Source organism: Rhinolophus ferrumequinum, chromosome 8 (assembly GCF_004115265.2).
Source record: "Rhinolophus ferrumequinum isolate MPI-CBG mRhiFer1 chromosome 8, mRhiFer1_v1.p, whole genome shotgun sequence".
NCBI classification, from domain to species: domain Eukaryota; kingdom Metazoa; phylum Chordata; class Mammalia; order Chiroptera; family Rhinolophidae; genus Rhinolophus; species Rhinolophus ferrumequinum.
The window spans coordinates 62,201,034-62,215,816 of NC_046291.1; the positions used below are offsets into that span (position 1 = coordinate 62,201,034).

The 14,783-nt window shown below is 38.8% G+C and overlaps 1 protein-coding gene across 3 annotated transcripts in view; it reads left to right on the forward strand.

Annotated features, from left to right (window-relative positions):
* ITGB6 (integrin subunit beta 6) overlaps window positions 1-14,783 on the forward strand; it is a 126,902-nt gene that overhangs the window by 96,338 nt on the left and 15,781 nt on the right. For all 3 annotated transcript variants that reach the window (XM_033111295.1, XM_033111294.1, XM_033111296.1), the window contains 4 exons: window positions 5,744-5,878; window positions 6,095-6,512; window positions 10,658-10,880; window positions 12,917-13,014. In XM_033111295.1, coding sequence (XP_032967186.1) covers window positions 5,744-5,878; window positions 6,095-6,512; window positions 10,658-10,880; window positions 12,917-13,014 — 874 coding nt within the window. The remainder of the gene's footprint in view (window positions 1-5,743; window positions 5,879-6,094; window positions 6,513-10,657; window positions 10,881-12,916; window positions 13,015-14,783) is intronic.

A 14,783-nucleotide genomic window follows, 5' to 3' on the forward strand; every position in this document is an offset into this window, starting at 1 on the left:
AATCTTGCTCTGGAGTTATAATTGAAACTTTATGATTCACTGGGTGGAGTATGCAACAGATCTTGGCACTTGCTCAAATTATTTTTCTGTTCTGTTATTTCTAAATGTATTCTAAAAGGACTTTAAGATATGGGGATTCGTAGACTGGCTTTCTTTCTAGTCCGTAAAGAAAAAGGGCAGGAAAGAATATATTGAGAGAAAACACTTCTGACTTCCAGTGGGGCAGAGGCAGTTTGTGTTTATAATTAGTTACTATGAATTTCTGCTCCATATTTTGCAGTGCTATATTGACATAAAAAAACCCCTTAAATACCAGATGTGTATTATTTGACCATCATTCGCTAATTTCCTTCCCTCTCTAACCACATAATAAAAATTACTGAAATATTAATGCTCCCAAGGTAACCCCCCTCTCCTGGCATTTAAGCTCCAGAAGGGAAGTGAATTGGTTTGTTTTGTTCTGCCTGGTTCATAGTAGATGCTCAATAAATGAATGCAGGATTTGTTAAAATATACAAATAAACATTTACGTTCTTCCTTTGGGAAATTGACATTAAAATATACCTGGTGAAATTTGCAATATGATATTACAATTGTATGAATTTCAATGCTGAGATTTCCTTCAATTTGGTTAGATTATATCACCCACTATGCCTAACTGCTGTCATCTACAGACTTTCAGGTTATATCCCTCATTTCTCAGTTAGCTCCTGACTCACCACCATGCCATTGTTTTCAACACAATCCTCTCTTAATTCTTGATGATTTCAGTCTAAGTGTGTGTGTGTGTGTGTGTGTGTGTGTGTGTGTGTGTGTAAAAGCTTACCCATACCCTGGCCTCTCAATTTCTTGAACTCTGGTCCTAAAATGATCTTGTCCTCTTCCCACTTAATTACCTTTTCATATCTTCACTCTCTTGTCGTAGCTTAAACGTTGTCATTGCCAGTGTACTCTTCCATAATCTCAACTACACGCAACCCATTCCCTGCTCACCACTTCCTATCTTTCCAGCTCCCTCCTGCTAGTGCCCCTAATGTTTCTTTCAGCACATCAGGACTTTCAATGAATTGAGCCCCCACCCTCTGTTTACAGTTCCTCATCCCCTTGATGTCCTCTCTTGTCAGGAACCTACCTTACAATTTAATCCTTATGATCACTCCTTAGACACACCCTCAAATCCCCAATCCCTTGTTTTGCTCCTTTGAGGTTGCTTGGCCAACCACAGTCCTGGTTAAATCCAACTGTCCACTCACTCTGCACAGCTGAATGGGAATGGGAAAAACATACAACCATGCTAACTGTTCCCACTTGAAATTCGTGATCATGGACCTAACGCAAGTTCCAGCAACAGGCTGTATTTCTGTAGTATATATCCAAGGAGAGAAGTCTAGGAGTCAGCTGATATGTTAGTTGACAATTCGGAAGAGTAACCTGGACTCTCCCAAACATAGTTCACTAACAGTTTTCTCCTTCTCAACTGATGGTAATTCCATCTGTCCACTTGCTATGGCCAAAAATCTTGAAACGATCCTTAACCATACCCTTCCCTTTTCTCTTACATTGCAGATGTCATCTATCAGAAAATCTCACTGGCTCTATCTTCAAAATTATTTACAATCTGATCCAGTCACTGCCCTCATCCTGGTCAGATGCACCATCTTCATTCACCTGAATTATTGCAAAACCTCCTAAATGCTACTTCCCATTTCTACCTTTGGTTTCCTACATTCTGTTTTCAACCAAACAGTTAGAATTTTATTTTTAAAATATTATCACACTTCCATGGATAACCCTAATTGTTTGCTCCTCTTATGTAGAGTAAAAGCTGAATTCTTTATACCGGCTTGCTAGGACCCTACCAGATCTGGTCCCCTTCACCCTGTTACCTCTCTGACTTACCCCTATTGCTCTCGTCAGACTCTGTCTGTTCCAGCACAGCAACCCTGGCTTCCTTGTTGTTCCATTCCTAGAGCAAACCAGACATGCTCCTGTCTTAGGGTTTTTGCTTTGACTTCACCCTCTTCCCGGAACACGCTTTTTACAGATATCTGAATAGCTAATTTCTCCTCCCTTCCTTGAAATGTCACCTTAATGAATTCTACTCTACTTTTTAAAAATTGCACCCTTCAGTCCCTGCATACACTCTTTTAATGTTCTTTATCCCACTCTAATTTGTTCCCATAGCGTGTATCATCTTCTAGTGTGTTATGTAATTTTTTTATTTATTGTGTTGTTTCTTTTTTGTCTTCCCATACTGGAATATAAACTACAAAAGGTCAACTATTTTAGTGGGTTGTTTTTTGTGTTTTTTTTTTCCCCTAGCACCTAAAACAGTGTCTGATACATACTGGGCACTCAATAAATATTTTCTGAATGAATAAACTTATAATGCAACTAGCTGAAATGAAATAGATTTAAAGAATAAATTTTAATGCTAAATTGGCAGAATTCAAAATCTTAAGACATGATGACAATAATCTATAGGACTGAGAAATGACATTTCAATCTCTGATGAAGGCCATATTCTGAAAAGTTAGCCTGTGTCCATCTACTGAAGGAGTGACAATATGGGGAAAATAAAAAAGCAGGGAAGAAACTAAGTTAGAATTCCCAGTCAGCAACTTAGAATTTGGAGGAAGATAAGGTCATCTTACTATGCAGTTAGCAAAATTGTACTTAAGGGAAATTTGAAGCTGAATATGCTTTTAAAATCCCCACAATGAAATTAGTATAAGAACTCAAATGTCTTTAGATGAACTGAAGTATAACTTAATTCATAGTATTTTATAATTTATGTATATTCTGTTTTTTTAATAATTTGGTTTTGTCCCCCAAATACAGACTTTTATTTTTTTTTCAATTTTCCAACGGCAGTTGACATTCAATGTTATATTAGTTTCAGGTGTACAGCTTAGTGGTTAGACATTTATATAACCTACAAATATTCCCCCCAATAAGTCTAGTACCCATCTGACTTTGTTATTACAATCTTATTGACTATATTCCCTACACTGTACTTTACATCCCCATGACTATTTTATAACCGTCAATTTGTACTTATAATCCCGTCACCTTTTTTACCCAGTCCACCAAACCCCCTCCCATCTGGCAACCATCACTTAGTTCCCTGTATCTAGGAAACTGTTTCTGTTTTGTTTATTTTGTTTTTTAGATTCCACATATACGTGCAATCATATGGTATTTGTCTTTTTCTGTCTGACTTATTTCACATAACATCCTTTAGGTCCATCCATAGTAAGATTTCATTCTTTCTTATGGTCGAGTAATATTCCCTTGTACATATGTACCACTTCTTTACCCAATAGTCTATTGATGGACATTTAGCTTGCTTCCATATCTTGGCTATTGAAAATAATCCTACAATGAACATAAGGATGCATATATCTTTTTGAATTAGTGTTTGGGATTTCTTGGGGGTAAATACCCAGAAGTGGAATTGCTGGATCATAAGGTAGTTCTATTTTTAATTTTTTTAGGCACTGCCATATTGTTTTCCATAGTGGCTGCACCAATTTGCAATCCCACCAACAGTGCACAAGGGTTTCCTTTTCTCCACATCCTCGCCAACAATTGTTTGTTGATTTATTGATGATAGCCAGTCTGACAGGAGTGAGGTGATATCTCATTGTGGTTTTAAGTTGCTTTTCTCTAATGATTAGTGATATTGAGCATTTTTTCATATGTCTATTGGCCATCTGTATGTCATCTTTGAAAAAATGTCTATTCAGGTCCTCGGTCCATTTTTTAATTGGATTGTTTGATTTTTGGTGTTAAGTTGTATGAGTTCTTTACATAGTTTAGATCTTAACCCATTATCAGATATATCGTTGGAAAATATCTTCTCCCATTTGGTAGGTTGTTGATGGTTCTCTTTGCTGTGCAAAAACTTATTAGTTTGATGTAGTCCCATTTGTTTATTTTTTCTTTTGTTTCCCTTGCCCAAGGAGATATATCCAAAAAAATATTACTAAGAACAATGTCAACAGACTTTGACTTTGTAAAAGAAGGAGGAACAGATAAAGTCCGAATAATAACACTAGCTTCCCCTCAAACAAAGATTTCTCCCTTCCACCTTTCTTGATATTCTTCCTTCTGAAAAACTTTACCTTTATTTCCCCCTCTGCCATAACCTACATGCCTCATGTCTAGTCTTCCTCCTTTCAATCTACGTCATCACTCATACCAACCACCCCAGTTCCTGATCCATAGGCCTCAGGCCAGGGTCAATGCAACAGGATCCCAGCTTTCTTGACTCAAGTCTTCCTATTTCCTCCACCAGTTTGTTCTGCACATGCCTTCCAGACAATTTCCTTGCAGGTCTATTTTCAGTAGATCCGGCCCCTGCTTAAAAGTTTCCAGGAATGTTTCCTAGAGGTCTCAGCTCCTCTCTTCACACTGCAGGGTCTTTGTTGTCTGGTGTTTCCCAGGACAATTGACATGTTGGTTTGGTCTGAGCCCCCTTGTATTCATTCTCTACCCCTCTGAGCACTGACCTTTCTCTCTTCTGATCCTGTCACCTGAAATACCACTGTTGTCCCCTCCACACGTCTAAATCCAACAGCTGTTAAGGACCAGTCTTCCAATACTTCAGCCTTCACTAACCACCTTCTATCCTGAACTGTCCCAAACCCTCATTTGTATTATACATTTAAAAAAAAAATCTTATTGGTACATTGCCGGACATTGTGTAACTCCTTCATTTGGTTCCACCTTGTTTTTTTCAGTAAGATGATAATTGTCTTGAGGGCAGAAATCCAGTCTTACATTCATTCCCCCAGACTTGACACTACACCAAATGTATCATAGGTACTTAATAAATTCCAATATTGATTTCAAGGCACAGTTTCTTCCATATTTTAATTCCTCTAAAACTGGGACACGTTTTATAATGAACGGTGTCTTACAAATGCTGTCAGCCAGGCAGAAGTCACAGTGTGGTTCTCATTGCCCACACGTGTGTGGACTTGGCCGTGGGTATACGAGTGTGTATGGTCACTTCAATTTGTTAAGTGCATTGTTCGTACTATAAGTGTTGAGTATAATTGCCATTTTAAAATACCTTTAAAAGTGTGCACTATGATTTGATATTAAAAAGAAAAGTTATTGTATATGCCGAAATGTACGAAAACAGGGCAGCAGGGTATAAATTTGATATCAGTGACTCAAATATTCATTGTTGGAGGAATGACTGCAATTCTGTATTCCTTGCAAAGCAACAACCAGCTGTTTTATGGGACCTGAGAAATGATCATACTTACAAGAAAAGGAAACTGTTGTTACATTTTGTTACTTAATACAAGCGAAAGAATTTCCTTTTATAGGCCAAGCAACTCAGTGCTGGAGAATTTACCAATTCCCTCAAAATGGATAAAATTGTTTACAAAGCAATGATAGACTAATGGCATTGATTCATATGTTGTGCAGAATGATCTTGAGGTATTTTGTCATAGTTTGTCATAAAATAATGGTGTATCTTATAATTAATGACGTCTTAGATTTGATAAACTACAACTGTGTATGTGTGTGTGAGTGTGAGCGCGTGTGTGTGTGGGTGTGTGGGTGTGTGTGTCTTGCTTGCTTGATTGCTGATATGGTAAACTTTTTTTAGAAAAAGAAATTTAATTTTATTCATTTGTAGTTTCATGAACATGATCCTCAGATTCTCCTTCTGGCTGTATTTTTTGGCTGCAACTTCATTTAACTCCTTATGTCTTAACTAAAGGAACTACGGTCTGAGGTGGAACTGGAAGTATTAGGAGACACAGAAAGACTTAACCTGTCCTTCACAGCCATCTGTAACAATGGGACCCTCTTCCCACACCAAAAGAAGTGCTCTCACATGAAGGTGGGAGACACGGTAAGTAGATGGCCAATAGATGGTCTGAAAAAATATTCAGAGAAGTCAGAAATTACCTTAATGCACTGAAGCTGGACTTGTCCTTTCAAGAATTTCAAAAGCGATTTTCAAAGATGTCCTAATAAATGCTTTCGGCAAAGCTGATCCCCATGTGGCTTTGCTTCCTCCCATGCATTTTGGTGGATAAAAGAAGATAATCAGTATTTTCTTTTCCAGGCTTCATTCAACGTGACTGTGAGTATATCAAACTGTGAGAGAAGAAGCAGGCACATAATCATAAAGCCTGTGGGGCTGGGGGACACCCTAGAAATACTTGTCACTCCGGAATGCAACTGTGACTGTCAGAAAGAAGTGGACGTGAACAGCTCCAAATGCCACAACGGGAATGGCTCCTTCCAGTGTGGGGTGTGCGCCTGCAACCCTGGCCACATGGGTCCTCGCTGCGAGTGCGGAGAGGACATGCTGAGCACAGATTCCTGCAAGGAGACCCCGGATCACCCTTCGTGCAGTGGAAGAGGCGATTGTTATTGTGGGCAGTGCATCTGCCATTTGTCTCCCTACGGAAACATTTATGGGCCTTACTGCCAGTGTGACAATTTCTCCTGCGTGAGACACAAAGGACTGCTCTGCGGAGGTAGGCTATGTCTAAATCCACCTTCCTCTGTGGCTGTGTAAGTATTAAGAATGGGCTGTGCATCCTTTGCACCTTCCACAGTTGCCTGGGCATAGTAGGTGCTCAATAAATATTTGCTGATCAACTAAGTGCATTATCTGTAGACCTAAGAAATGTCTATTCAGGTCCTTGGCCCATTTTTTAATTGGATTGTTGTTGTTTTTTTGGTGTTAAGTTGTATAAGTTCTTTATATATTTTGGACCTTAACCCATTATCAGATAGATCATTGGCAAATATCTTCTCCCATTTGGTAGGTTGTCTTTTCCTTTTGTTGATGGTTCTCTTTGCTGTGCAAAAACTTATTAGTTTGATGTAGTCCCATGTGTTTATTTTTTCTTTTGTTTCCCTTGCCCAAGGAGATATATCCAAAAAAAATATTACTAAGAACAATGTCAACAGACTTTGACTTTGTAAAAGAAAGAGGAACAGATAAAGTCTGAATAATAACACTAGCTTCCCCCCAGACAAAGATTTCTCCCTTCCACCTTTCTTGACATTCTTCCTCCTGAAAAACTTTACCTTTATTTCCCCCTCTGCCATAACCTACATGCCTCATGTCTAGTCTTCCTCCTTTCATTCTACGTCATCACACATACCAACCACCCCAGTTCCTGACCCACAGGCCTCAGGCCAGGGTGAAGGCAACAGGATTCCAGCTTTCTTGACTCAAGTCTTCCTATTTCCTCCACTAGTTTGCTCTGCACATGCCTTCCAGACAATTTCCTTGCAGGTCTATTTTCAGTAAATTGGGCCCCTGCTTAAAAGTTGCCAGGAATGTTTCCTAGAGGTCTCAGCGACTCCCTTCACACTGCAGGGTCTTTGTTGTCTGGTGTTTCCCAGGACAATTGACATGTTGGCTTGGTCTGAGCCCCCTTGTATTCATTCTCTACCCCTCTGAGCACTGAGCTTTCTCTCTTCTGATCCTGTCACCTGAAATACCACTGTCATCCCCTCCACACGTCTAAATCCAACAGCTGTTAAGGACCAGTCTTCCAATACTTCTTGTATATATCAGATGTTCTCTTGTGTTTTTATCCGGCTCTTACATTTGTCTAAAGTGAGATCTCTGCCCAATGATCTTGCATATCTATTATTATTTCCCTAAGAGTAAGTAGGCAACAGCTGGAAATGCCTTCTCTTTGGTTATTAGCCAGACTCCACAAAACTGCATGTAATTTGAACTCCATTATCTTCCAGACTTCTCTGGATCGGGCTGCCAGGTATCTGACTCAACTCTTAATGCTGATTACTTTGGAAAAATTAAAAGCTAGGATGCTTAAGTAGCATAAGGTCAAGGACAACGGACATACAAAAAAAACCCTAAATGGACTTTCAGGGACTTCATTCATGTCACAAATATTTATTAAACACCTATTATGTGACAGGTACTAGGTTAGGCACTGGGTATAATAAAGATGAATGAGGATGTATATAAAGGAGGCTGTGGAAAGGGTAAAATTGAAAAATTACTTAGAATTTTTTGAGATTGAGAAAACTTTTAGATAGCAGAAATATTTATGTTTTAATATCATTTGTAGATGTAAAATCATTATAGTTTAAGAATAAATTACATATAACACTACTCTAAAATCATTCTGATATACACATATATAAGTGTGATCTTTTAAAAAAGAATTACAAATGTGTTAATATACTTTAAAATGATATAAATGTGTGTTACAATTGAAATATTAACTGCTGAATTTTAGCTCTCGTGTCTCCCTTTTTCACAGTGTATGAGCAGGCAGATTTTCAAAACAGAAAACCATTATCTTTAGCGAAAAGTAAGAAAATTATGTTTTCAAAACCACCGTGTCAGGGACATATAAAAGAGACTGATTTTCTTTTTGAGAAAAGGAGCCTCAAAGAATTCCAAGCTCTTTGAACACCACTTGCTACACTTAGAAGTGTACCTACGTTTCATTCCTTTGCTACTGCTGTTTCTACCAATAGGTTCCTCCAAGGCTGCCTTCTTTCTTCACCCCAGAAAGTGAAAAATTTAGGATCTGTCCACACTGAGACACATTTCTCTTCCCTTTCATTCAGAGGTGTATTTCTTTATTTGATGAGTGTGTTTCCAAACCCTCATCAGTCTTCTTTTCACAAGATGTAGACAGGACATGGTCTGAAGCCACAGACCGTCACCCCGTCTTAGAAAGAACATATTCAACAGAATCTCAGATCGCATTTCTAATACAAATCTTTTAATAAAATATGGGCTCAAAACATTTGAAATTACCTTTCAAAAAAAACGTCCTTAAGTGTAATCTAATACAATATGATAGCAATACTAACCCCACCTATATTTCACCCTCTGAATCTTAGAGCAAACAGACCTGGGCAGTGTAAATTGCTAAACCGTGTTCAGGAGCACACTTCTTCCAGTTTCTTGATGGTCTTTCATTTTATCTTGTATCATGCATGCGAACAGAAATAAACCCCAAAAGAAACAACTTGTTCTGTTCGTTGTAGTTTGGACGGTCTGACAAGAGTGCCTCTCTCTGTATCAGCTACAGTGATTGCTAAATAAATTTTATTTAGAAAATACAGTTATGTTTTCAGTTGGACTCAGAAAACTCCACCAGTGCCTTCATAGTTTGGGATAATTTACAACACTCAACCATTACTGCTTCTCAAAAGCTATTTTGCTTTATGGTAAAATTGCAAAGGATGTTACTCTGTTATCAGTAACTTTCTCTATAAAAGGTATAATAAAAGTAAGTACAATTATTGAAATTCAACAAATAGTTTTGGAGTACCTACTATGTGTGTGGCATTGTGCTTAGTGTAGGAGTAAAAATTGTGCCTAGCTTTGTGCCCAGACATTCTGTTGGTGCTGTTTGCAACAGGCCCAAATAGGCTACAGCTCCACTTCTTATGTAGACCTCATTTATTTTTACGATTAATATATTCTGCAATGCGCCACTTCTCTGAAGGGCTATTATCACCATGTTCTTTTTTATACACCCTTTTTCATCCATTCGTAAGCACTCACAGATATAGGACTCCATTGATTTTTTTCCTTCTTGCCCAAATTCCATTAGTCTTTTATATTTGGATTCTAAGAGATTGGAAACTCTAACAGGCAAATGGCATTACAGAAAAAAAAAATCCTGCCATTATGCACTTACAGTTATCAGTCAATGGCATTCCATAAAGATCTATTCATCTGAAAAGAGCCTGATAATTTTTTTCTTGATGTTTGGTTTCCATCTTGCCTCTACATGAAGCCTTGATAAAGGTGTTGTTGTTGTTGTTGTTGTTGTTGTTGTTGTTGTGTGAATAGGTGGTTTGGATAATTAGCTGCTTGTGGATATCAATTAGCAACTTTTGTGACCAGGTCATGGTTCTGGAAGGCCCACAGAAAGGGGTGTTTCTTAATTCTGAATGGAACTCTTGGAAGGGTTTTCTAAATTTCTGCCAAGTAATCCTTACATGCACTCGGGCATTCTCAAAGCATTTGGAAATACACATTTCTCTTGAAAATATTTATAAACTGTATTAGTTTTTTTAGGATAAACTTCAATATAAAAATATCTTCCTACCATGAAAGTAAATCTCCCCTTTTGCTGAGGAAGAAACAAAAAGCAATTGCAGTTTAAAGGATAACTTACATGTAAAAGTTAAATTCATGGTTTTGGCCTAAATCGCCTACCTATTCTTAGCTTTGAGTTAATGAGTTCAATTATGAATGAAATAGGTTATAAAATACTGTTGGAATATGTCTTAATATCATGGATCCAGATAATTTTCAACTCTTTTATCTCATTAGAGAAGTATATCTCTTTTTAGTATATATAACGGGGGTGCCAAAAAAAATGTGTACAAGTGGACACTTTGGTCAACGTTGCTCAAGCGGTCGTTCGCCGTAATCAGAAGCATCTGGACGCTGATGGTAACCACTTTGAGCACCTCTTGTAACTGCAGAAGTCAAACGTGACTTGTATTCATCTTTCGTTACCGGTATATATGGAGTATTACAATTGTAATAGTTTTTTCCTTTCTTAAAATGTGTATGCCTTTTTTGACACCCTCTGTATACACGGAGGGTGCCAAACCCTGAAAGTGGTGTTTGCCTCTAAGAACAGAGCGCTTTGTGTTACAGATCACGGCGAGTGTGACTGTGGTGAGTGCGTATGCAGGAGCGGCTGGACCGGCGAGTACTGTAACTGCACGACCAGCACGGATGTGTGCATCTCTGAAGACGGGGTGCTCTGCAGCGGGCGAGGGGACTGTGTGTGTGGCAAGTGTGTCTGCACAAACCCCGGAGCCTCTGGACCCACCTGTGAACGTTGTCCTACCTGTGGTGATCTCTGTAACTCTAAACGGTAATGTCTCGGCCTTCTCCAGTCCCCTTTGCCCAGAGGGTTCATAAGGATCAAAGTTCCAGTGACATTCTATAAGCTCAGACCTCAGTTTGCCGTTGCGGGGTTTGGTCGCGGAGCATCCATCAGCACCCACACGGCCTCTCTGATCGTCAGCCTGGGACACCAGTCCCTGGCTTGCCTTTTTCTCAGTCCTGGTTATCCAGGGCCACAATGTCCCATTTCTGCTAGATACTGGCAGGGGAAGCTGAGCTGATGTCCCACACTGATAGCGTCAGATGACCTCTCTGTGACAATGCCAGCCACACATAAGGAATGCCCTGGAGGTAGGCGGATGACATCCACATTCAGTACTTTTTCAGGGGAAACAGACAAGCTTCTTTCTTATTGAGAAGTTCATAGCCTGACCTTACTGATTCGTTCCTATCTATAGACTCATGGAAGCAGAGACAGAAAGACAATCTTGGCTTTTGATTCCTTCCTACTTCTTTACCGCTCATGCTCTTTGGCACCATTCTTTGGTTGTCATTCTACACAGCTTTTGGGTATTGTAGTTTCTTTTATGCCATAAAAACAACAACAAAAACAAAACCACATTTTCTTATTTTCCAGTCAGGAATTTATTTCTTTGGTTGGCAGATAACTTCTTAAGGGAAGTGGGGCAACATTTGTAGATCCAGTGAAACAAGTTTCCAAGTTGGCTGTGTTATGACGTTGTAGTGTATGAGGTATTATGCAGCAAACATGCTTAAGAAGCTCATATTTTCATTAATTCTGCTACCCAAAATGCGGTGATATTTGCATTTCCAATGTAAACAAAGTGAGAAAATCAATATTCATTCCTTGGGCTGACAGTTACAGTAGGGGATACGAAAGGCACTATATGATAGGAGCTACATGGCAGGCGATAGGTCTACCTGACTAGCTTGGGCAGCCATCATGAAATGCACAAAGGGATAGAGATTCTAAGGGCTTCCAAAATCTCCAGCAGCCCCCTGCAAGGTCTCCAAGATAAATGCAATATGCTTACACTGCAAATGCAAGTTTCAGACAAGACTTCTATCCCCATCTCCACATAGATTGTTGTTCCTAAGCCCTTCCTGCAGAGGAATTCAGAGGCTTCCACTGCAAGGGAACTAAATGGTAAGGGGCAGGGAAGACTTGCCTAAGGAAGTGTGTAGTTTGGGCTGAGATGTGATGAGCCATGGTTGGGGGTGGGGCATGCTTCCAGCAGTTGGAACAGCATACATTTCCACGGCCAGAGGACAAGAGAGGCAGCATGATGTGTGCCCACAGTAAGAAAACTTTGGCTGTTTTGGGGTACTCCAAACACAATCTGTTTGTAAAGTGATTTTCATACAAGATTAATTCAGGGTCTAAGTTCTATTTTGCTATATAGACTTCATTAGAGTGGCTTCATTCCTGGGCTATGTTCTTGGAAATACAATTTTCGACAAATAGTGATCTTTTATTCAAAAGCCTGTTTTAATGAGGATCCAGGCTGTAATGCTCAGCTTTTGAAACCACCTCTATCAAAGGCTTGCGTTCATTCAAAAGAGATACAGAAAAGCGAAACTTTTAAATAGTCATTCATGACATATATATGAAGTCTTAGAATTCTTGTTAAAATACAGAGCATTTCTGTTAAGAAATTCAAACTTTGTCTAGCCTCAAATTATATTTTAGCAGTATAAACGCTTCCCAGGAAAATGTAAAATGAAAACAGCTAAATCAAATACCAACGTAACTGAGTGTTGTTGATTTTTTTTAACTTAACCAATCAGAGCAATCATTAGAGTTAAATGAGAATAGTAGCTATTATCAAGGCCACTCAGGGAACATTGATTACTGAGTGGAATTAAGAACAAAGCAGTTTCCTTTTGGATATCACCCAACCATTTTTCTGAAAGTAACACAAGGCATCGTCCTCTAGGTGACAGTCCTAAAGCAACACAGTAACAGCATTAAGGCAGCATCCCAGCTGCATATCTATTTTCTGTCAATGTGACCTGATAAACTCTGTTGAATAACGTTCACAGGAGCTGCATTGAATGCCACCTTTCTGCAGATGGCCAGGCCCGAGAAGAATGTGTTGACAAATGCAAGCTAGCCGGTGTGACCATCAATGAAGAAGAAGGTTCTGCTTGTCTTACATTGCTTTCCTTTCCTGTTACTTAGTTCTTGTGAGGCAGAAACTCTGTGATGGGCTTTCCAGTAGCTGCACTTCATTTGTACCCAGGCATTAGTTCGCTCATGCTAGTTATTAAGGGTAAATGCAACCCGTAAGGCTAAACATCTGATGGCTGGAGATACAAGCAATGTAAAGTCACGGCTACTCTTGTTTTGACTTCAGCTCTGTTGTCAAATTCACCTCTGTTGAACGAAGGAAATTGTAGAGATGTCCAGGATGCTATACTTTTTTGAATTAGAATTGAAGGAAATTGAAGGAATATCTAAACGTTAACTCCAAACCTGAAATCATCCTCTATCATCTGGTTGTAAAATAGGACAAAGCAAAGTATAATATGGGTTTCCTGAGAGCAGCCATCTGACACTGGGCACTTATTGATTCATGGTCATTTTTTCTCCCCTCTCCTCCTTCTGTATGCTTTATTCCCAACTTTCTCAACATGGACATTACATGACAATCCTTAATTCCTTGTTGTCTCACCCTCCAAATACAAGAAGGGCCTGTTACCTTTAACTGCTAACAAATTCTGCTCTTGCTTTCCCTTGTCATTTTTAAATTTAATTACTTACAATCAGATTCTTCCTAATGGCAAAATAGCATCTCAGATATTTAAATGGGTTGTATTTTAGCTGAGAAGGCCGTTGAAAAAAATAATTGGTGAACTTTAAAACAAAGAAGAGAACTGACTCTTCCTAAAAGGACAATCTGGGGGGGACTGGTTTTTCCATCATCACAAACTCTCTGCGTTATCATGCTGCTCAGGTAGGACTGCTGCTCTGCACGCTGTGGAGATGCGACCAAAATGTATTTCAGGCAAAGTGGCATAATCAAGACAATAATTTATGACACTCTAGGATATGTGTCTTGAATAGACAGAATTAGAATACAGAAATTAATCCATTTCCAAAATGGAATAAGTTAGTGACATTTATATTGTTTTGAAAATTACCTACATTGTTTCAAAATTGAGATATCTGACTGTGCACAGTTGAATAACCCTGTATGGAGGGGCATGATAAGTGCTCGTAAAAACCCTCGTCTGTGCTCTTCTGGGGACTAAAGAAAAATATGCCAAATAGCCATAAATTGGACAAAATGGTGTGTCCCTTACCCTAATACTGAAGATAAGATGCTGTAAAAGCTCTGAGTAAAGTGGTATTTGTGGACTGTCCACATTAGTTAGTAACTGGTATAAAGTCTCAGCATATCCTTCTGGCTGTATTTCACAGCAAACATCTGGGATATTTACTAGGTGGTCCCAAGGAATGACTAAGAATTGCAGAAATTGCCCTGCCAATTACTAGAACTCAATTCAGTAGCAGCATGGGAAATTGAATGTGCTGAGGGAAAAAATAAAAAGGAGTGAACCTTGGAAACATGTAAATCATCAACAGGGAATTACAATATTTAAATACACATTTTTCTAAGTACATTATCTTAAATGCTTGCATTTGAGAGGTCTAAAGTGGCATTTAAAATATTTGCATTGTGCCTTTTGTGCGATTGACTAAATTATCTTCAAAAGAGGGGAACGCAACAATGTCTTACTCTTAAGTTGAAAATAATCATTTTTAATACCATTTAAAGGACTAATCTTGATGAATTTGAGAAAGAATATATTTGTCAGCCTGTGAATTAAAATGTCACTTTTCTAATGAGCATTTTTATAGGTCTGTGTCAAGTTATTCACCCAGTTATGTTAGTGATCATACCAC